The sequence below is a fragment of the Xenopus tropicalis genome, chromosome 9 (assembly GCF_000004195.4).
Source record: "Xenopus tropicalis strain Nigerian chromosome 9, UCB_Xtro_10.0, whole genome shotgun sequence".
Classification (NCBI taxonomy): domain Eukaryota; kingdom Metazoa; phylum Chordata; class Amphibia; order Anura; family Pipidae; genus Xenopus; species Xenopus tropicalis.
This window is the reverse complement of record NC_030685.2, coordinates 63712100-63736671: the sequence shown is the minus strand read 5'-3', so window position 1 is coordinate 63736671 and position 24572 is coordinate 63712100. Positions and strand designations below refer to the sequence as shown.

The window sequence follows — 24572 nt, the reverse complement described above, 5'->3', positions numbered from 1 at the left end:
CCGTATGGGAGCCAAATTTTAAAATTTTCTTGCGGCGGGGCGGCATGCCGCCCCTAAACTTCTGCCGCCCTAGGCCCGGGCCTTTGTGGCCTCTCCACAAATCCGGGCCTGGCTTTAGGCGACCTAAATAATTTCAATTAAATGAATATGACTACACCATACTTCTAACCCCTAAACCCCGGGACTCTCTATTACAGTAGGTTCAGCTTTCAGCGCTGATTGTCTCTTTGAACCAATTGCACAGAGGAGTGGGACTTTTATTATTTTGCAATATCTATTAATCTTCTCCCTTAATATTACCTTAATATTACCCCCCCCCCCATGATCTAGAACATTTTGTGAGTTTTCATGAATTGCCCATGATTATGTCACTGCCATATTCCCACAATCGTTAAGGCAAGGGCTCACATTGTGGGTTGTGTCCATTTCGCAGGCTGTCATTACTTCCCAATGGGAAGACTGTAATGCTCTGCCAATGGCAGCCTCTGGAAGGGAAAAGTGGGGAACAAAATTTAGACTGCAGCGGTTTTCCTGAGGGTTAAAACACATTGGGGCATATTTACTAATGTGTGAATTTTCTCCTTGTCATACGACACCACCAGATTGGAAGCTTTTGTCTTTTAGTAAGTTGCCAATGTCATGGCAAATTTTCATTTTTGGTGATAATATGGCAAGTTTCAACTTTCACCCTTTATAAAATATGCCCCTGTGTGCCATAGGCCTAAATGTACAGAAACTCCCCCTACACATTTACAGTAACAGCCATGAAGCAATGCTGATGGACTAGAACAATATCAGCACCCAAAACATCACTCACCCACTGAGAGACTTTGAGAGCAGAGCTTTTCCCTTCTGGAAGGGGTCGGTGGTACAGTTCCTAATTTCTGCTTCCGCTTCTCTCTGCTTCACTGTGAGATGCACCAGGTTCCGACCTTGGCTCTTCCATTGTTTTAAGTTTGTTTCAATACTCCCCAGTTTGTCAAATGCCTAGAAAACATAACAATGTATATACACATATAAGGAGGAGATATATAAAGTGTAAATAGTTAATATTTAGGTTGTCCAGCAATTGTCAACCCCTAAGATTGGTCCTGTAGGTGATTTTCCCTGGGTCTAGAGAACTTATATAAGGAGGTTGGGAAAAATGAAGTTCCTCTGTGGCCTACAAGCATCTGATGGCAGTATACTATATATCATGGCAGGGCTAGCTGGGAGTAGGTGAGGTTTGGTGGTAGCCTGCCACAGAGGTGAGAGGTAGTGGTGGGCGAAATGGATGCGCGGCGAATTTCCGAGTTTCGCCATTGGCGGATTGTTTCGCGAAACGGATGAAAAAATTTACCTCACATCCAAAAATTGTCGCCGCCATCAAAAAAGAATAGTCGTGGGCGACGAAAGAATAGCCGTGTGACGAAATAATAGCCGCGGGCGACAATTTTTTTTGCCGCACAACATTTTCGCCGTTTCGTAAATTTTTCGCCGTTTCACGGATCTTTTGAAAGATTCGTGAATTTTCGCCAAAGCGAAACGGAACAGATTCGCTCATCCCTAGTGGTAGATAGGAGGTAGATAGGATAGCTAGCAAAGGCAGCCTGTAGGTCAACTGTTGGGAACCCTAGGCAACCCAGCCAGCTACCTCGTCCCAACCCCACTGCATGTGATGATAACCTGCAAGGTGGGGGTGATGATGAGTGGGTTGGGGGGGTTTGATGAGCAGCAGTGGGGAGCGGGCAGTATGGGGAATATGAGAAGGACTTGAGCGAGTGAACTCGGGCTAGGCAAACAGAAGAGCTGCTTGCCTAGCACCCCCCACTGTTGTGCCGTAGTGCCTTCTGCCTACCCCTAGTTCCAGCCCTGTATCCCAGATGCAATAGCGTGCCAGTTAGGGATAGTTGTGTTTTTATTTGTAGGTTATTGGGAACCTACAGGAATTAAATACAGTTTTTATACCTCTCACTAATTGTAGTGGTGCAAAGCCTGGCAAAGCATCAAAGGGCCAACTGTATTTCTGGAAATGCCATAAAGAGAGAGGTTGGGCATTAGCACTAATCTAGTGGGGCTACCTTCTCGCAATAGTTAATGGAATTCTGCTAGGGCATTTATCATTAATAGGTCTGAGTGAGGGAGAGCAGTGTGAGATGTGAGATGATTTGTGACATTTACTGTTTACGGCCATTAGAGCTGGGATGCTGCACTACTGCTCCTTTATGTGGAAGTCTGCATAGAAAATATGTGTTAAAGGTTTGCCTAAATAGAATACCATGTCTAATAAATATCATTCAATTACAACATGTCCAACCACAAAAGACAATATAAATGAAGCTCTGCATTCTTGTTTTTTATTGGACCCTTTAAATAGAAAAAAGTAAACATTTTCCTACTGGGACACTATTCCTATTCACTATTCCTGATCTGCAGGAGTGTTACGCTGGCCATACACGTAACAATTGGTTAGAAAATCAATTGGGCAGATTTGAAAATTGTAGTTGTTAATGCAATTTATCCATTGCCAATTGTTTGCAGTGCCAAGCAGGCAGTTCTTCTTGCTTCAACAAGATGATATCGCTTGAAATGGCCATTTTTCTTGATGGACAAATTGTACTTTTACACGATCGTTTCAGGATAAGCTTTGTTGTAGAATAACTAAAAACTACACGCGTATGGCCAACTTTAGACTGGCAACCAACAGACAACAGGTGACCACATAGGAGAAAACAGAACTCCCAGGACAAGTGTGGAGAAATAAAACTCTGTTGAGAATTTGAAGTTATAGAGAAGACTGCCATCTGCTGGTCACCCTTATGAATAATATCATTGCTTTTCTGGTCATTTTATTTATTGTATAAAGGAATCATATCGACACTCTGTCTGAAAAATGTAAGTACTTGTTATCATTATATCTAGAAAAGAACTGTCCATTGTGCATTGTTATTTACAAATATAATGGATCAATTGATTAACTCTTGCCGGACTGCTGGACTGTTATCCCTCTTCTGGCTGCCCTGTCCCTTGGCTAGATGAATAGACAGCCTGCCCTGACCACTGGCCTCCCTTGCTTTGAGTTTCTGCTATACTTACTGTACATTAAAAGTAGTCTTTAAATGGTTTCCTACTCTTGTTTCATTGTGTCACTCAGCATATGGGCTCCAGCCTGTGTGTCCACAACCCACAGTTCCTGACAATGCTGAACACAGTAAGAGCTGGTTTGACATTCAGGGTATCTGTGATGATTGTGCCAGTTCAGCCAGGCAATGACGTGCCAAAATCGGACAAATATAAGGGGATTTTGCCTAATGACTGGGGCAGAGATATATCAGAGGACTTTCCTCTTCTTCTGAAAATTTCTTTCAATTGCCAGCCCAGTTGGCAGGACTCTGGCGGCACTACTGTTACAATTTCATAAATATTAGCAGTGTCAAAATTGCTAATATCTTGTACTGTAGAAAAAAATATTAATTGACAATCAAATTGAATTGATTTGTTGAGGTTTCCTTTAAAGCACCACTGTCACCAATGGCTATTTAATGTTATGTTAAACAGGTGGGAAGTGTAATTGGTAGATATCATTTAGTAAATGTATATTCGGTTTACTTTTATTTATTTTTTTTATTTAGTAGGAAGGCATTGGGTACTGGGCCCCTTGTGCTGTTAGGTCATATCATATTGCTGATATTGAGAGGGCAACAAGCTTGATCTGGCACTGTGGATTCATTTGTTCACACATTTCTCTGCAAAGCAATTGTGTAACTTTTCCATGTATTCATAACTTAAGGGGCATATTTATTATAGTGCATAAGCCAATATTACTGGTGATGTTGCCCATAGCAACCAGTAAGATATTTGCTTTTTTTTTCTAACTTGCAGGTGACTGTTCAAATATAATTGCTGATTGGTTGCTATGGGCAACATCATCTGTGATGTTGGCTTATACACTATAATAAATTTGCCCCTTAAAAAGGTGGTTCAATTTTAAGCTAACTTTTAGTATATTATAGAGTGGCAAATTCTAAGCAACTTTTCACTTTGTTTTCATTTTTTCAGGGTTTCTAAATTATTTGCCTTCTTCTGCCTCTTTCCAGCTTTCAAATGGGGGTCACTGACCCCGGAAGTCAAAAATTCTTTGCTGTGTGAGATTACATCCTGGATAGAATTGACTGGTCTGCAGAGTTTTGTGTCATCTGCAAACACTGATACATTACTTATAATACCCTCCCCTAAGTCATTTATGAACAAATTAAACAAAAGTGGACCCAGTACAGAACCCTGAGGGTTTGAGAACCGTATTCCAAGTAGAGAATGTACCATTAAGAGTCAAGCATGAATTTTCCTGTATACGTATCAAAGAAAATACATTTTTTATTATACCTGAATAAAAGAGCTCTTATCAAAGTAAAAGGAATGTAGTATTATGTATTATTAGCCATTTACACCCATTAGCAGAACTATTTGTACTGAATTTTAGAATAATTTTCCCTATTCTCTTCACTCACCTTGTTAACACTTTTAAAAAACGCATTGGCTTCCTGCAATACATCCAGCCTTTCATCCATCAGCTCCCAGAACTCAGCATGAAGCTTCTTTAGTCTCTCATTTAAATCTTCTGGGGTCCCATTTTCCTCACAGCTCTCCAGTGTTCCTATCCTGCTGGCTTCGGTTTTTAACTTGTCAATGGCTAATGTCCATTGCTGAAAGAAAGAGAATTGTGCTTTTAAGGAGAGAGTTAAAGGGAAATCTTCAAAAAATATCACACTGAGTTTATAGCAAAAGGGCAAATTGTACATGGAATTATTATTAACGTGTATTTATAAAGCGCCAACATATGCCGCAGTGCTGTGCAATAAGTGGGTTTCATACATTGGACATACAGATTAACATACAAAGCAACCAATAACCAATACAAGAGGTGAAAAGGATCCTGTCCAAAAGAGCTTACAGTCTATGAGGAGGAAGAGTTGAGACATAAGGTATGGGAATGGAAATGGGAACTGTATCTATCATGTCATGTATTCTCACATTTATTATTATTGATATGTATGGTATGAATCTTGCCCTCCTCTGTAAATGAAATGGAGATTGTCTGTGCATTTATTGCAATGTATTTAAGCTGGCCCTCTCCATCAAATCATCCCTGGTCTGGACGATCGGACAATCCAACACTCCGGCTTTCATCTGGTTATTTTATAATTCTAGTATTTCTTTAGGCATTTCTCTAGTGGCTTTCCAAGGCTAAAATGCCCATGAGTGCCTTTTTATTGGGTGCCACAAGAATGCGCACTGTAACCTTTCAATCACTCAATAGAAAGTTTCCCAGTTATACTCAAGTGAGGCTGAAAGGATCATGCAGTATAAAATCTGGCCACAGTGTGGCGCTAGCACTACATTGTGTGAAAATTCTGTACCTCTAGTAAATACTAAACGGATTGAGTGTCTTTTGTTCCAAGCAGCGGTTGCCTGGTAGCTTTGCTTTGGGCAACAGTTAATATTGATGTAATGTTCACAGAAATTGTGTGGTCTTCAGAAGGCCTGCTGAGGTCCTGCAGGGGTCCAATTTTGCCTAAACAATACCCAAGTGCATAAAATCTGCAATATTAAGTAACAATTATGTTATACAAAGAACTGCCTTCCTCCAGATACATAAGGGCTTATTTATGGCCACAGACGCACTGGGCAATTTGGGCTTTTTCCTGCAGTGAGTTGCATCTAAAACCACTTTCATTAAAGGTACAGGTATGGGATACCTTATCCGGAAACCCATTATCCAGAAAGCTCCGAATTACAGAAAGCCTGTATCCCATAGACTCCATATTAATCAAATAATTCAGAATTTTAAACCTGAATTACTTTTTCTCTAGAGTAATAAAACAGTACCATGTAATTGAGCCCAACTAAGATATAAATAATCCTTATTGGGTGCAAAACTATCCTATTGGGTTTAATTAATGGTTAATTGATTTTTTAGTAGACTTAAGGTTTGGAGATCCAAATTACGTGAAGATCCCTTATCCAGAATACCCTTGGTCCCGAGCATTTATGGATAACGGGTCCTATACCTGTACTTGCATTAAAATATGCGCACTTCTGTATAGTTGCAGCAATCTGTCCCTCCTTCTTCTGTTCCAAACTGACTGTTCCTGCATCTACTTATGCATGGCGCTGTGTGAACCCTGGTGCTACTGTCACCTATGGACCAAGAAGTACACCCAGGGTTCCCTCAGAGGCCTGTGTCAATAGACGCAGTCTATTTGCACCTAAAGAATCGGGCTCACACATCATTGGCACACCGGAACTGATGTGACCAAACAGTGGAACTGACACCACAAAGCAGGGGCGGGCCAAGTCAACCAGGCGCCCTAGGCAACCCGGTCGGCCAACCTGCACCTTCCCACCCCCTGCGTGTGCTTTGGCGGGGGGTGTGATCCTATGGGTCATTGACAAGCGGCGGGGGCAATGACAAAGAAGGAGGACTAGGGGTAGGCAGAAGAGACTACTGCCTGGTGCCCCCCAATCGAGCGGACTAGGCAGCTGCCTTTTCTGCCTACCCCTAGTTCCGGCCCTGCCACAGAGACTACAAAAATTTTTGGCAGGACTGTGTCCAATATGCAGTGAGGTGCACACACAGTTGCGTCCATTTCGACAAATTGGACTCAGTCATGCCAGATACAATTCGCGAGAGTCCGATGCATGGTTATTGCTTCCAATTCAATACCCACATTGCACATGCAATGATGCATGAATTCTGGGTAAAACTGGTGCATTTAAAAAAAAACAAAACACAGTGATTGTGTCAGGGTAAGTAAAAGTGCCCAATAGTTTTGCATGATGCCCAGCAGGTCCTCAGGGGTGTTAAATACAGGAAGCCTACAGAACTTTTAAGGAACGATCTGAAAGAATTGTATATTGTATATATGTATATATATCACGTAAAATAAAATAAATTAAAAATAATAAAATAAAATGAATTACTCTAATAAATTACTTACCTTGGCATCTAGGGCCAGCTGGCTGTGCTTGTGGATAAGCTCTTCATTTTCTGTTAGCGACGCACCAAGTTGGCCATTCTTCAAATACAAGTCTATGTGTTTCTGCAACCAACAAGTTACCTAGCACGAAGGGATACAAGTCTTAAAGTGGGGTGGGATACAAGATGTACAGCAGTGTTGGTACAGGGGCAAGGCTGTGGCTCTAATTGTTATTGGCTATAAGCACTGAATTCTGGGTTTGAATCAGGATCTGACCCCCAGGAGTCCCAGGTTTCATTGCAAGATCTGACCCAATTGAAATTATGACAGAATTCAATAAATAATGAATTTTGTACATGCCTGAACTGTTTTTGCTGTAATAAAAAATGCAAGAAAAATGTAGGTGATGTTTAGGGGCTGGGGATAACTATATGCCCCCCCCCCGACCCATCACATGAATGCAGCACTGCCAACCAGAGGTAGCATTGTATTCATGATAGGAACTGTAGTCCATCTTAAAGCAACACTGCACAATAAAACCTGTTTCTAAGTCCTTGGAACCCAGCAGCCTAACTGATGAAAGAGGATCTTTCTTTGAGAATCCCACCTTCTCTGTGTGCATTTCTCTCCCTTTTTGTTTTCATACAGTTGGCACAGAATGCATTAAACCGTTTTTGCCTAGCTCTGAGCACCTAGACAGCACTACATCCACCCTTTAATTGCAGTGTAATCTTGATAAATACAAATTGCATGGCTATCTGAGTATGCATCCATAATTACATCTGAAGAGCTTGGAGGTGCAAAAAGATTCAGGTTTAGAGAAGGTTTCCTTTGGCCCAGCCAGAGCTATGTTTTGGGGCTGCATGCAGGGTTAAAGGCCCTGAACTCCCTCCTTCTGTTGGGCAACTGCAAGGCAGTACTTATGTGCAAAGAGAACATTTATCCCAGTCTGCTGTTTTTTTGGAGTAGGAGTTACACTTTAGGGGGCATTTGCAACCCTGCTGAAAGCAAGTGTAAGAGCACTAAGGCGTGAGAGTACTCCCCTTAGTGCTCATTTCCTAGCACTTGTACCCCGGGCTTATAGCCTTCTGCACAGAGCGCCAGATCAAAAATCTGTAAGGACAGGGCTGTGCCTCCTGCTACTCCTACCTTGCGCCTCAGGTAGGGTAGGGTCTGGGGCGGAGGCTCACAATGCACCCCTGCCCCCCCCCCCCCATTTGAAATGGTGACAATGCCCAAAGCAGTGGCCAAAGTGCAAAAAAGGGTGATTGTATCCTTTATTGCACTTTGCGTATTATGTGGGGCATTGTAGCTATGGCCTTGTATTCAAGGGATGTCCGTCAAAAAGCACCCAGCTGCTGTTGAACTATAGCTCCTGACACCCATTTACAACTGCAAGAGGATGCAGAGAGTTGTATATCAATAACAGCTGAAGGCTGGATTACAAATAGCTGATCCTGCACAGGTTATTTTGCCGGGTCTCTGTCACTGCTAAAGACAGCCATGGGTCTTGAGTAGTATGTGTAGACCCCAGGCCTCAGTGTGCCACCATCACATTTGTTAAAGATCTATTAAAACCATTCAAATAAATAATAATTTATTTGATTTTAAAACCCCATTGGGAAGCAGTTTAGCTGCCTGTTATTAAGTTTCTCTGTGCTAAAAGAACATACTAGAGTAAAATCCCCTGATTATTTGTTAAAAAAATGCATGTTTCTGGTGCAAATACCATGCAATACTTGGTCTGTTTGTAGCAATATCTGTGCATGAAGAAAAGGAAACACACACCTCTGACAAGGGAGCAGCCTGCAGGCAGTTAATATAGGCTCTATGAATTGTCGGCCATGTGCACTCTTGAAGCAGATGGCAACTATTTCAAGATCTTTTAATATCCTCTATACAGGGAAGTGCTAAAAAGCACAGATGGAAGAGCAGCCTCGCCAGTCTCTTTCACACCAAACAACACATTTTGATGTGACACCAGCCTTACAGGCCTGAGCTAACAAAGCAGGTGCTCACAACACCAGTTTCTTTTATTTACCTTATCCTCCTGTTGGTGCCACTGAATAACTTGCAGAACCTTCTCCAGCCTTCCTCGCTTTTGCCTCAGTTGCTTATCCAGCTGCCGCCTCCTGTCCTGCAGTGACTCCAGGAGGCTCTCGACCTTCCTGCAGCTGATTCTGGCCTGACGGATCATCTCAGAGTTTGCAATGGATGGGTTCGACTTGAACTCTTCTATGAGTCCTGTCAGTTCGTGGCTTTTGTTCAGTGCAGCCAGTGACCTTCCTAGCAGAGCTTAAATAGGCAAACAAATGACAAATTATGAGCCATTCTTTTTCAAAGCTCTGTTTTTCATAAACTAAAAAGTATCATTAGAAAGCCCCATGTGGTTTTTAGGCTTTAGTTCCACTTTAAGAGACTTATAAGCATTTATAGAAACTCTTTGGTCTGACTAGCCCTTCAGAAGGCGACGGCACAGAAGGAGTCTGGTCCGGGAAAGGGTAATCAAATGCAGCAAAGTGGTTGTTTACCTTTACAATAATATTTAGTATTCATGTAGACTATTTAGCTTTTTGTGCAGTAGCTCTCCAGTTTGGAATTTCAGCAGTTATCTGGTCACTAAGGTTTTGTTTAGCTTAGATACCAAGCAGTGGTTTGAATGAGAGACTAGAATATGAATAATACAGGGCCTGAATACAAAGATAAGGAATTAAAATTAACCATAATAATAAAATTGTAGCTTCACACAGCAATATTTTGACTGCCGGGGTCAGTGATCCTCATTTGAAAGCTGGAAAGATGTAAAAAACAAAGGCCGAGTGCAAATTTGCTAGGAAAAGGACATACTATAGCATATAAAACATTAAATCAAAGGTGAAGTACCCCTTGAGATTCTTCTGCTGAAGACAAAGTTGATTAAGCTGAGTGTTTTCACAGGTATAGAGATGTTTCATTGGTGACATATACTGTAAATATAGGGTAGGGTTTCAAAACACAGATTGTGCCAGTTTACTAATAGATGATGAGGGAATGTGTCCTGTTTCGCTTTGCAGAAAAATTTGCGAAGCTTTGGAAAAATCTGCCATTTTGCGAAAAAATTCACAGATGGCAAAATGCAGAATTTCGCTGCCAATCCATGCCTGGCGAAAAAACTCATCACTACAAATAGATGTTCCCAGAATGACATTCTGACCCAATGACATTAGAGCATTATAGCTTTTCATGTGCAAAAATACAAATGGCACATTTAAGGAATATCCTCCTTGTACGGGCAAATGCAATAGTTGCAGGTTTTGGCTGTTGCCACACTAAGGGGCACATTTAACAAAGTACGATTGATTCCATTTACAAAAAAATTGTATTTGTTCTAAGTTTTTAAACTGTGTGTTTTTTTGGCATGTTTTTCGTGAATTTGCGTTTTGACTTTTTGTACTTTGCGACAATTTGTGCAACAAAATCGTATTTTTCGCAACGAGTACGAAAGTTTCGGATTCATTCAAGCTTCGGTATCGTGACTTTCCTTGGGCCAGGTTGGAGCTGCAGAGTGCCATTGAGCCCTATGGGAGACTTTCCTTGGGCCAGGTTGGAGCTGCAGAGTGCCATTGAGTCCTATGGGAGGCTTTCCTTGGGCCGGGTTGGAGCTGCAGAGTGCCATTGAGCCCTATGGGAGACTTTCCTTGGGCCAGGTTGGAGCTGCAGAGTGCCATTGAGCCCTATGGGAGACTTTCCTTGGGCCAGGTTGGAGCTGCAGAGTGCCATTGAGCCCTATGGGAGACTTTCCTTGGGCCAGGTTGGAGCTGCAGAGTGCCATTGAGCCCTATGGGAGACTTTCCTTGGGCCAGGTTGGAGCTGCAGAGTGCCATTGAGCCCTATGGGAGACTTTCCTTGGGCCGGGTTGGAGCTGCAGAGTGCCATTGAGCCCTATGGGAGACTTTCCTTGGGCTAGGTTGGAGCTGCAGAGTGCCATTGAGTCCTATGGGAGGCTTCCAAAAACATGCACAGAAGGATCAAAGATCGTTTGGATATGTAATGAATGCCATTACAATATTATCGTGACTATTAGGATTTTCGTAGGCATTTTCGTGACATTTCCGATCCTCAGAAATTATCAAATTTAATCCGAATTTTACCCATTTCAGGATTCGTACTCATACTTTGATGAATGTGCCCCTTAGTGTATATCATTTATTTTCGGCAAGCCGACAATTGCTTGCCGAAAATAGCGTCATACGCTCCTACTTGTGCCTGCACCTGAATGATTGGAATACGTTCGGGTGAAGGCACATGTAGCCAATATCCACAGAAGTGAAGTCTCACATTTTTTGGCGGATATCGGCTACATGTGCCTGCACCTGAGCATATTCCATTCATTCGGGTGCAGGCACAGGTAGGGTAAATCTAGAGTAGCCGGGCATATACTCGGCAAGTGTTTTTCGCCTTGCCAAGAAAATACGCCCATGTGGCATGTGATTCAATGTCTGATCAGCAGCAGTTTTGGAAGTAAATATTTTTCCGCTTTATCTGTATTAACTAGCAATCACATTCCCAAACATTGAACCCTCCCTACCCAAAGAAAGATGAAAGTAGTGACTTGGGGTGGTCCATTTGAATGGCATTCAGGATATAATTTGGATTTCATACCAATTCCAGAAAACCCTTCTATAGACTAGGGAGATATCAATGTTTTCATTTGTTTTCCGAACTGTGGGTGTAATTCTCACATGCCATACACATACACATTATTATATCAAAACTGTGGTGTTTTGGGATGCAGTGGGGGACTTATGGGTAGAATATTTTTTCAATACTTAAGTTTTTAAACCATATTTAGACTGCAAAAAGTGAAAGTAATAAGCACAAGAGTCTTGGACTAGTGGCTCAACAGGAATTTTATCAGCATGGGCTGGTCCTGATGGCTATGGGTCATTCTCAACTGGATGCTGGCCCTCTGAAAAACTGGATTCAGATGAAGAAATTGCCACATAATTTCTCTGTTTTCTTTTTCATGTAAAAGAGCTTTTTGGACATCTGTTAAGTGTTCTTATTATGTGTTCTATACAGCTATATTACACATTTACATTCCACCTGAGAATATTAGAAAAAGTCTTTTTTTTTGTGCTATTTTATTTATAACTGTTCCTCCCTCCGGGCTCTACAGTAGACGCCTAGATTATAAAGCGAGCAGCTGAGCTGTCAGCGTGCAAGCACAGCCTCTAAATCCTTCATGCCAGAAAACTCAAAGCTTTGACTTTTATATATCGGCTTCTGTTCTCCGTGGGATATTATAAAGCAAACTGCAACTTCCTCTTGCAAGAACATGAATCTATCCCCCGAAAATACTTCAATTAAATTCTTATTTTATTCATGAAATATTGAGTTCCTAATTATTATTTAAAGGGATACTGCCATGAAAATAAACAATAGTTATTTTGGCTTTAAACGGATGCTTAATGCTAAGTTAATACTATTGGGAAAACTGGTTGAGATTTATTGTGAAAACAGGCGTTTGTCTGCTTGCGTGAAAAAAGGGATTTTCACACAAGCAGCAGTAATATAAAGAAGACTACCAGGGGAATTTAATAATGGATAAAATAGCTGTAATGCAAAAAATGTGCAGTTACGCAAATCAGTTTTTCTTTGCAGGCATTTAATATGCAATTTGTGAAGCCATATGCCAGTAGACTCGGCTGTATACCTTATAGTTTGCATTTGTGCACAAAGGAATAACAAATTAGGCAAACATAAAGGATTGCTTGCTAAAATAATACACCGTGGGAAATGCCATTAGCATATTTTAGAGCTTTCTGGATAATGGATCCCATACTTGAGCATTATCAATAGGATTCTAAAGGGTCCTAAAAGTAAGAGCAGTGCTCTGTATCTCAAACATGCAGGTTCCCATTATATTGTAACATAGTTGTTGAAGTTGTGAACGAAGCCCCTGAAATAGTGTTGCCCCCTTTTTAGGTAATAATACCGGCCTTCAGGATAGGGGCAGGATGTGACTTCACTTGGGGGCGGGGCGATGGGTGGGAAAAACAGAAGGATGTGACTGGTGGTTATAAGATGTGATTGGAAGCCGAGAGGATAAGGGAAGGGAGGGATTTATAACAGTATAACACTGGCCCAACAAAAACAATATGGTATCAACAATGATAACTTAAGAGTATTATCCCCTTAGCTCAATCCTTCAAAACTGTATATAGTTTATATAGAATATAAAGTGCCATGCCTAGTGCAGAATGGGACAGGTGAGGATGGTAGATAAAGATGAATTTGGTTGCGGGCCAGGGCACTGGAGGGTCTGGTTGTGGGTGGCCTAATTTGCACACAAAGGACAGAGGGTGCTAGTCTAGAGGGACCCATGGCATCCGACTCGAGTATAAGCCGAGGGTTACTTTTTCAGCACATTTCGGGTGCTGAAAAACTAGGCTTATACTCAAGTACATACAGTACTTGCTATTGGTGCAAGTACCTCTTGGCCTGGAACTGACATCTATAACTTTCAATGGGAGTTGTCCTTTTTTGAATTTTTCAAGTTTTTTTCAAGTTTGTAAATGCACAAATTCTTGGTATTTGAGTTTTTCAATCAATTTATTTTTTTAATAAATAAGCAAACATTTGAGTTTTTTTTTCGAAATGCGAGTTTATTTGAAGTAGAAAAAAGTCTCCAATTCATAAGTATTCAGTCTTTACCCTAAAGCAATTGGAGACTCTGAGGCTTTACTTGTCTACATAAGGGGGGTAATATATGAAATATAGAACAGCAGTTGATTATTATCTGGCAGGAAAACTTTTATTGAAAAGATGTTATCACCTGTCCAAATCATTGTGTATCATGTATTGGGATAATTTTTGGACAATTATTTTTATAGAAAATTGACTTTTAAATACCATTGCTAATGTTCTGTAATATATAACAACACTAAGGGGTATATTTATCATGCTGTGTAAACAGTGGAGTAAAACATTACCAGTGATGTTGCTCATAGCAGCCAATCAGATGCTTTGGTTTTCTAACTGTTGAAATCTAATTGCTGATTGCTGCGGGCAACATCACTCCACTTTTTACACAACATGCTAAATAAACCCTTAAATGGATTATCCCCTAAATACTTTGAAATGTATGAAAAAGTTATATATTATAAATGCTGTAACTTGGGAATCAGTGCTTACCCTTCGTATGACTTTGATGCTGGTGAAGAATTTCTGTAACAGACTCGACTGAGTCCTGGGCCAAGGAACTGTGAAGGAAGTCTTCTGCTTGATCTAGTGTTGCAGCAAACTAAACAAGAAGAGTACAATGGTATAAACATAAAGGTAATGGTCCATAATATTCTCCAAACCATATTTCAGCTGAAGCTTCTCAAATCTAGTTTTAGAAAACTGGGACTTCAATTCTCTTGGCCAGATGTAGATCTCGTTCAAAATAAGAAATATGTAGCCATACATACATACACTCTTCAGTATAAGACCAATGGGCCTGTGGATGACAGAATAGATAATGCCCATGCACAGTATGGCAACTATTGTTCCATTTTTTTAGATTGACAACGTGAATGACTGAAGCTGAAAGATGTGAAGAAAAGCCACAACTCCTGTTCCCTTCCCAATCTGCCAACGCACCAACCACTGGCTCATGTTGCATTGTCAGAAATATACAAACTCATCACCAAACTGACAGATATCCATGGTACAGCAATGTAATTCTCAATCATCCATCCAACATACATGTATGGTAGCACTGCTAAGATACATTTCGGCCTTTTAAACATTCCTGAGATTTTGCAGGTTGGCTTAAAATGCTGCTGCCTACATCATATTAAAAGTGACTACCACTAATCCTTTGGGTACAGAAAGATCTCAGACTATAGAATATCAATCAATACATGTTTGAGTGAATTGCACCCACACAGTGGCATAACTTTGATAGGGGCAGGGGGGTACGACAGCACCTGGGACCAGCCCACCATGGGGGCCAGCAAGGGATACCATTGTACGTTCTTTTACATACAGAGGATGTCAGGTAAGAGCACACTTATGGGTAAACGCATGCCTGTAGGGTGATAATTACATCTCTGCACCCACAATTTCTAAATTGGATCTTTAATTGGGAAGAGGGTTTTGGAGGAAGATGAGAAGGGAACTATAGATTACACAGAAACAGTGAACATAAGGCATTGATAAGCCAATGGCAACAAAAGTTCAAAAACAATTTGTATTTAAATCTTTGATCTTCCGTTGAATCCAAAACCATAGTCTTATGTAACTACTTACAAGCAGTCAATGCTGTTCAACACGTTCAAACAAAAGTTTACTGTTGTCCAAAACTCTTTTTCTAAAGTGTGGTTATTTTGGGTCAGGTATTGAAGCACAGAATTTCCTTGCCAATCATTTAGCACTTATAGCAGAGAGAAATAACAGCAGTCTGATTTCAGAACAAATGCAATTCTCCATAGGAAACTGACAGTACTCACAAGGCCAGAGCTACTCTGGGAGGCCTTACAGAAAATAACATAAATGTCCTTGAGGGCCATGTCAAAGTACTGAGAGCAAATTGGGGCAGCTTTAAAGAACTGCTAACTAAACTTAAATTGAGCCTGTTTGGGATATCAGTAAAAGAACTTTGCACGTAACTGAATTGTGTGAGTTAACCCATCTGAAAGTTCCATATACCATCTCAATCTCTCATAATAGTGATGAGTTTATGAGCCAAGCCCTGTATCCAGTTACATCCTCAGTGATGGTGTACAAGCAGGATTTGTATATAGCCATGAATGTGGTAGTAGAGATGGCATCACACATTTTTTTTGTATTGGGCCCTGCATTTGGTATTGGTGTTAGGGTAGGGAAAATAGGTGCATTTGGTTCCTAGCATAAAGAGCAAGGAGCAAGAGAGGAAGCTGGATGGAAGTGGGATAGCATGGTTAGCTCTTTCCTATGGGGTAGATTTTTGGGTTAAATATTAAGCATGGTGTGGGCAGGCATCAGCAGATTTTTCATTTTTAATGTATAGTATTCAGAAATAGGCACTTTAACATGGTTATTACAATGTACAGACAGCTGGAGTATTAATAAAACTAAGGTCAACTTACACCTAGAAAAAAAGAGGAGATGGTGTCTGTCTCTCTTATTCTTTGGGCATTAGTGGGCCTTCCATATTCACGGACTTACTCCACTCAGCAAGCCAACTTGGTGAGAAAGATGGGGCTATAATATGTAGAAACATTTTATTCCAGCATTCCACCAAATGCATAAAGAGGCAGCTGTGGTCTGTTGGTTGATCCATGGATACCCTACTAAGACTCAGAAAGAGAACCCACTGCACCACAGCAGCAGGGAAAGTAAAGGACTGGGTTGTCAGTATTTGGCAACAATGGGTTTTTTTGTGAGGATAGTGGTAACTGAAGCACAGAGAAAGTTGTCATAAGCCACAAACATATGTATCAATGGCTGGCAAAGGTTTCCAGGGTTTTATGAACCTGTAGTCTGGCTTGGGATCAAGATGTTACCTAGTCTGGCCTGTCTGTACCATATGAATGTGTAGGAGGTTGTATGTTTTTTGTGAATATATTTTTATGAAGCCTATCTTGCTTTACTGCAAAAAGACCAATTGCCCTTGAAGACCACAATGCAAATGAAAGAAAAAATACTAGCTGTGCAGACATAATCCATAAATGATTTATGTTGTCGGTCTGAATGGCAAAAAGTGGCCTGACTGCCTCTGTTTTCTATACTATTTGTTTTCTCCGGCAGGGTAAACATAAATTTAAAATGTTACCACATATACAGATATCACGATAATTGAACCTTAGCTATATCTAAAGAATGGCATCACATCTGTACTAAGCTAAAAGTCAACTATGGGTTGTACAGGTATGGGGCCTGTTATCCAAAATGCTTGGGGCCTGGGGTTTTCTGGATAAGGGATCTTTCCGTAGTTTGGATCTCCATACCTTAAGCCAGGGATCCCCAACCTTTCCTACACGTGAGCCACAGTCAAATGTAAAAAGACTTGGGGAGCAACACAAGCCCATAAAAATTAATGGAGGAGCCAAATAAGGGCTAAGATTGGCTATTAGGTAGCCTCTATGCACACTATCAGCTTACAGGGGGCTTTATTTGGTAGTAAATCTTGTTTTTATTCAACCAAAACTTGCCCCCAAGTCAGGAATTCAAAAATAACTCCCTGGTTTGGGGGCACTGAGAGCAACATCTAAGGGATCGGGGAGCAACATGTTGCCCCCGAGCCACTGGTTGGGGATCACTGCCTTAAGCCTACTAAAAAATAATTTAAACCCAAATAAGTTTGTTTTGCCTCCAGTAAGGATCCACTGTATCAAGTACAAGGTAATGTTTGAGTATTACAGAGAAAAGGAAAAGCATTTTTAAAAATCTGACTTATTGAATTTAAATGGAGTCTATGGGAGATGGCCTTCCCATAATTCGGATCTTTTTAAATAATGTGTTTCCAGAAAACTGACCCCACACCTGTACCTTGTTTTCATTTAGTTTGGGAAGGTAGCCATTAAAGCACTATATTAAAATAAGCAGAGCCAAATGAATTATAAAGTTCTGTTAAAATCCAAACAAAAATATTGGACAAAAGTTATGTAATTAAGCTTTTAAGAGACATCAATATTTAAATGACAGTGAGAAAACGGAAAAGGTCTATCCAAGCCGGAAAAAAATGACACTAAAGTGAGTGAACTTGTCATCTTCTTGAAATGAATTTGAGTTTAAAACAAGAAATATTGGCACAGGAATCATTCCGATCATTACATGCGTATTCTTGAGAAAGGTTCCTAGTTATAATGTTGTTGGACAAAAATATATCTTTGTTTAAGATTTTTGGTTTATATAATGTATTTCTTTCTCCAACTTATTCCTTCACTTTTATTTCATTCTACTTCTTTTTCTTAATTATTAAAAGCTTCTAAAAATGTATCCTGTGATAAAACTCTAACCCTCTTATCATCTGAAAACATGCAAGCTCCAGTTGATTTATCATCGATTGATATCACTGAACAGTTTGCGAAGATAAAATATGATCATGTGTTTTGGATTAGTGCCGTTTTTAATCATGAGATTGCTTGGACGAGTGATTTATGAGAAATATCCCGGTCATCTGGGACAAAGCAGCCTCGACTAATCTGCCAGAATATGTGAACTTCTTAAATCTCTTCCAAATAGTTTGGTGATTTCTGAGGAAGGAATCGTGTGTTTGATACAATAATAAAATAGATCAGGAACACTTGTATGTATATTTTGTTGGGGAAATAATCTCATCTGCCATTATTACCAACTGCTGGCGCATTCAGCCATGTGCTTGTGTTCATGTAAACTGTTTTACTCATGTTAATCTGAGCAGGCACCAGGCAGGCCCACTAAAGAAACACAAACCAGTACATACCAATATCATATTCCCCAAGTACTGTCTAATTCCACTGGTTATTGCACAGTTTGCATGCAGCTATATTCACCCACCCCCAGCCCAATACATGACAAAGAATCTTAAAGGAATTCTGTAACAAAAAATGTTTTTTTACACAATGAATCAGGTAACAGTGCCCCTACAACAGAATCCCATATTACATAGTTACATAGTTACATAGTTACATAGGGTTGAAAAAAGACCAGTGTCCATCAAGTTCAACCCATTCAAGTAAACCCAGCACACCTAACGCACACCTACCAATCTATACACTCACATACATAAACTATATATACAACCACTAATACTAACTGTAGATATTAGTATCACAATAGCCTTGGATATTCTGATTGATCAAGAACTCATCCAGGCCCCTCTTAAAGGCATTAACAGAATCTGCCATTACCACATCTCTAGGAAGGGCATTCCATAACCTCACTGCCCTCACCGTGAAAAACCACCTACGCTGCTTCAAATGGAAGCTCTGTTCCTCTAATCTAAAGGGGTGACCTCTGGTGCGTTGATTGTTTTTATGGGAAAAAAGAACATCCCCCATCTGCCTATAATCCCCTCTAATGTACTTGTACAGAGTAATCATGTCCCCTCGCAAGCGCCTCTTTTCCAGAGAAAACAACCTCAACCTCGACAGTCTAACCTCATAGTTTAAATCTTCCATCCCCTTAACCAGTTTAGTTGCACGTCTCTTGAAAAAGTAAACAGATTTGTTAATATTTAATTTTAAAACTTGACATTGCCTAGACATGTTTTTAGTTTCCCAGGGTACCACAGCCATGTGACTTGTGTTCCAATAAACTTCAGTCACTTTTTACTTCTGCTGTGCTGCAAGTTGTAGTGCTATCATCCTCTTCCATTTCCCCCTGCCCCCCACCAACAGCCTATCAACAGAACCAGACAGTAACCAGATAACAGCTCCCTGACATCTGTACTGATAAAAATGTAAAAATCCAAGTCCGGGTCACCCAAGTCATGACTCCCCCAGTTACAATGAGCAGGAGAAACAATAACTTATCTGAAAGCAGTTCTATTGTGAAGTGTTGGCTCCTTCTGAAAGCTCAGGATGAGACACAATGCACTGAGACAGCACCTACACACCAATACTTCAACTAAAAATACATTTATTTGTTCAAGTATGCCATTTTAATTGGTAGGATGAATTATTTGCAATGTACACAGTGTAATTTAGTAATACAAACTAGACCATAAAAATCATGACAGAATCCCTTTAACATTAAGAAGAAGAAGAAGGTTTTTACGTGAACATACATGGAGACTCACTGTGCCCCCAGCACATATACAGGTATTTATACACATAAAGCAATCCACATGTTTCTGCTGACCATCAGTCTTATGCATGAGGAACCAAGGAATACTTTTCAGTCATCGGAATTTGGAATAATGCAAAGCATACTCCAATAATAAAAAAAGATTGCCCTGAAGTTTTCCCATGTATCATGTGCCATTGTCTTAAGGATATATATCCTTAAGACAATGGCACATGATACATGGGAAAACTTCAGTAAAAACAATTAAAAAGAAAGTTATATTGGATAAAAAAGCAGCTGATCTGAATGGTGCCAGTGCTCCACTAACCAGTAATATACTGTAAAAATATCCAGTAAGGATTCAGACAGCACAACAAATGCCTGTGCTTTTTAAATTCCTACTGCATATTTTGGACTCAGAATAGGGGGACTCAGATCCTACAATATTTGGTAGCTCAGGTGGCAGTGCCCTTGTTCATGTAAGTACTTCTCAGGTGGAAAAAAATTGCAAACATGAGCTGCCATGTTTCCAAACAACAATCATATGACAAGAAAATGCACTGGCACTTTAAAGTCATTGCTATAGGAGGTAATGGGGGGCAATTTCATGCAACTGTATTGCTAAGTATTGCTTGTAGTACAGTGTTTGATATTTTTCAGCTATAACACACATCTAGGGCCTTGCTGTCCAACATATTATATGTAGAGGGCCAATTATTATGTATAGTATGTTTAAGGGCTGAATTAAAATAAAATTATGATGTCAAATAATTAACTTTAAAAAGCCTTTACGCAGACTGGGGGCCTTAAAAATCCTTTGGAGGGCCGCATCAGGCCCGCAAGCATCCAGTTGGACAGCCCTGATCTAGGGTATACTGATTGGTTGAATGATTCACACTTGTAAATAATTATCATAAACAATGATAAGAGTAACAGCACACTTCTATCTGGAGCATGAACCTTTCAAGCAGGAGACTTACTGATCCTTTGCTATTGGTTGCTAGAAATGAATAGACATTTAGCTATGAGAAGCAGATAGGACTTCATAGAAAAGTCAGCACTCCAGATCAAAGTAAAAAAACATGCTTTCAATTAGCAGAATCACCTAACCTAGTGTTTTGCTACTATTACTTACCCCTAATCCCAACCTTAAGGTGGCCACACACGTGGCCATTTCCGATCCATCCTTCCTTCCGACCATCGGTCGCACGAAAGATCGTACAATTGGCCACTAACCGTTCAGGGCTGAAACAATAGGATTTCTACCTCCTTCTGCCGATTCAGCCCTGAAGGCAGATTTTGCTCAGGCGCCTTCTATGGCGCCCAATCAAAATCTTTTAACCTGGCCGATCGGCGAGTCGACCGATATCAGCAGCCTCCTGCGATATCGGTCGACTCGCCGACTTGCCATACACGCACCGAATATCGTACGAAACGGAGTATTGTACGATATTATCGGTGCGTGTATGGCCAGCTTTACTCATCACCATCATTATCATTTATTTATATAGTGGGAGCAAGTTACACAGTGCCCTCCATACTTTAAAGCACAAGAGTTACAGAATAAAAACAAGATCAAAGGGCCCTGCTCCCAATCTTAAGGTTTCCAAGAATAGCAAAGAATGATTGTGGAGAGTCACAAATATCATACACAGACACTCAGAATTACCAAATGTGCCCAGGCCCCATCGTTTCCAATCTCACATAGGAAAAATGTAAAGGGTGTAATTAGTGTATGAGGAGTCCTACTGCCATATTAACAGCACAAGCATGTTATACAGCTTGCAATGGGCACATTATGCTATAATAAAACACAAATTATATCACTGATATATAATATAAGCACTGATTATAACTAGTGATGCACAAAATCTATCATTTTTTTTGCATTTATCTGAATACTAAAATCCACTGCAAAAGATTCATCTGAATCCTGAAGAGAATCCAAACCCTTATTTCCATTAACAGTTTAGAGAAAAATCACATTAACTGTTAACAAAAAATGTCACATTTACCATTACAGAAATGAAATGACTTCATTGGACATGTAAAGTATATTTCAATACGGAGTGCCATAATATTCAGTTTTTTCCCCAGGCTGGTGCTCCTGTTAGGACAAAACTGAAAAAAAACTTCCATAAGCGCAGCTCTGGCATTTTACTTACCATCCTACCAGTGTCCCACGCATCCCTTGTGAAAATCCCTTTTTGCTCATGTAGCGTATACCCAGCAGATCTACTCTACCACGCATGCACAGATCGCCAAGCACCAAGAATAGAAGAAGGAAGGTATTGAGATGCTGGTGTAGTTTTAAATGGATAAATAAAGCCGTCTTTCTAAAGGGATATCCTGCTGTCCGGTGTGTTTGAAGTCTTTTCCTTGATTTTGCCTGGTTGTTTTCCCCAGCTACAGGTTCGGGGCTCCATGCACCCAGACCATTTTCTGGACACGGTGAGTTGTTTTTTGACCACAGTCACCTTTGATTGTCGTGGGATTCTAGACTTCAGCTATATAGCGTTAGACCTGGGGTGTACACACCTGGGTCTCTTTATTTATCCGTTGCGGACCTATATATACCCACTTGGTGGATGTCTATTTAAGAGTTAAATAAGTTTACTCGCTTTACACATACCCAATTTCCTTTTGATATTATTTAATCTTTTTCATTAGGCCAGTGCAGTTTTCTAACAGGAGCACCGGCCCAAGGAAAAACTTAGTGATCTATTTTACTGGGGAGGTACCTAACATTTAAGCGATCATACTAAACAGATTAAAAGAAAATACCAAGACTCAGTTTTCCTTTTTGTGGGTGGAGGTTGGCCACAGCTTTATTGAATGATATTAAACCAGTAAACTTTCTTGCCCCATTATAACCAAAATAGTATATGCCCAGATGCCAGCCACCACGTAATGTACAATCTCTTACAACATACCCGAACGGGCAAGGACCAAATTCAAAAAATACCTGCCCGCAGCTGTGACAATGTAAACAAAGTATCCATAAACAAACAATCTAGTATAAAAACAAGATAATTGTGCAAAAAAACAATATAAATGTAGTTTTCAACCAGAAACACAAAGGAAAAAAGTGGGTGGGATGATCAGTTGTTATTACTGGGTGCCAGACACGCTGCCAGGTGTATGCCCAGTGCTCCAGGTGCCCGTGATGTGAAGGAAAAGGCGGGAAAGCGTCTCCTCTTTTATCTATCACCCCCCCCAAAACTGCTCACTGCTCCCAGCACCTCCCCACAGCCCGAGGCACCCTTTGTTAACCACTTTGGTGCCCAAAAAAAGTTTGGTTTCAGTTTGACCAAAACCAAAACAGACACCTGAATCTGGTGCATCCAAACAATCCAGACAGTTTACAGAAAGATATAAACAAAAAGAGAAAAGTCTCTTGCTCTACAACCTAAATGGTCACAGGTGGTGTGCTGCACTATCCCAAATTAGAATCAACAGAAAAATGTTTGTAGGGCAAAAAGAAACCCCACCACAGAGGGACAGAAAAAAAACACATCTTCCCACCAACTGATGCAGGTTGTCACGGGGGACAAAAAGTTAAAGTATAACTTTTACTTCTATAATTAAAATTAATTAAGTAATTTAAAAACTCTGAGTGCTCCGAGTGCTATTGGGACATAGTTGGGTCTAGTAAGCTTAGTTCATCGTTATGAGGTTTGGGCTTTTTTTCTTGTCTTGTCAAAAGGGTTGAGGAGACTGCCTCATACGTATGAAAATAGACCAAAGGGATTCTGGGAACAAATTCCATAAGGCTCCTAAAAAAAATCCCATTTACATTTTAACAGGGTCAAAAAACACAGCTAACTGGAGCTCTGTTTTCCTCAGTGCCTGCAGCTGAATGGGCATGTTTCATTCTCTGCTCACATTTCACTTCCTTATCTGTGCAGGACTTGCTCATTTCAGCAACTGACCAATGACAATCCAGTAAGCAAACTACTGTGCTTTTTTCAAGTGTGGTATAGGACAGTCCTGGAAAGGAAAATGTTAGGCACCCCCAAGTGACTTAAATCGCTTACCTTGTACTCCGGGCTGGTGCCCCTGTTAGAAAAAAAACGCACCAGCCCGGGGCACCTGTAGTGAGCGCTTCCTTCTTCCGTGTTTCTTCTGCGGCAAAGTCCAGTGGCCGGCGCAAGCGCATTAGAGTGAAAAGCCGACTTTCTTGTTAAAGTTCGGCTTCTCACTCTATTGCGCATGCGCAGCACGCCAACAAGGAAGGAGGAAGCGCTGGCAGCTACCCCGGGCTGGTGCTGTTCTCTCTTAACAGGGGCACCAGCCCAGGGTACAAGGTAAGCAATTTAAGTCACTTGAGGGTGCCTAACATTTTGGCACCCCCAAGTGACTTAGCCTTTCCTTCTCCTTTAAGTCTGATACAGAGTCTCCTGCTTTTTTTTCACATTAGGACGGCCACTGGCCCTGTAGGTTCCCAGGAGCTTTGATCAGAGCTCATTTCAGGGGAATAGCATAACATGCAAAATACAAAGGCTTCTACAGAATAACGGCAGAGAATTTTTAATAGGTTTATATTGCAAATTTATTTCATTTGGTCTAAATAACACACACAGGGATTATGATTTTGGGCTTTCCATCTCTATGTCTCATTGACAGATATTCATTAATTGACAAATCTTCAGCCTTTCCTCCTGGACTTCCCTAATATAGAGGTTAATACAGGAAAGCTTTTTGAGCAGAATTATATTGCTATCATATCCGCTCACCATTAGTCAGAGAATGCAACAAGAGCAGGACAGGATTCGGTTTAACCACAACAAGGAAAGCATCATTTATAACAGTAATTTAAATGGTTTGTATTTGTTCGGTTGGACACATATGAGTTTTTTCTAATTCAAATAAACTTGCATTTTAAAACAACTCGAATGT

The 24572-nt window shown here is 40.5% G+C and overlaps 1 protein-coding gene across 1 annotated transcript in view; it reads right to left on the bottom strand.

Moving 5' to 3' along the window:
- Nucleotides 1-24572, bottom strand: part of ccdc141 (coiled-coil domain containing 141) — a 93840-nt gene that overhangs the window by 37749 nt on the left and 31519 nt on the right. The window contains exons 4-8 of the mRNA XM_002935686.5: nt 14133-14241; nt 8998-9251; nt 6978-7097; nt 4488-4682; nt 818-987 (exon numbers count right to left, since the gene is read on the bottom strand). Of these exons, the coding sequence (XP_002935732.3) occupies nt 818-987; nt 4488-4682; nt 6978-7097; nt 8998-9251; nt 14133-14241 (848 nt within the window). The remainder of the gene's footprint in view (nt 1-817; nt 988-4487; nt 4683-6977; nt 7098-8997; nt 9252-14132; nt 14242-24572) is intronic.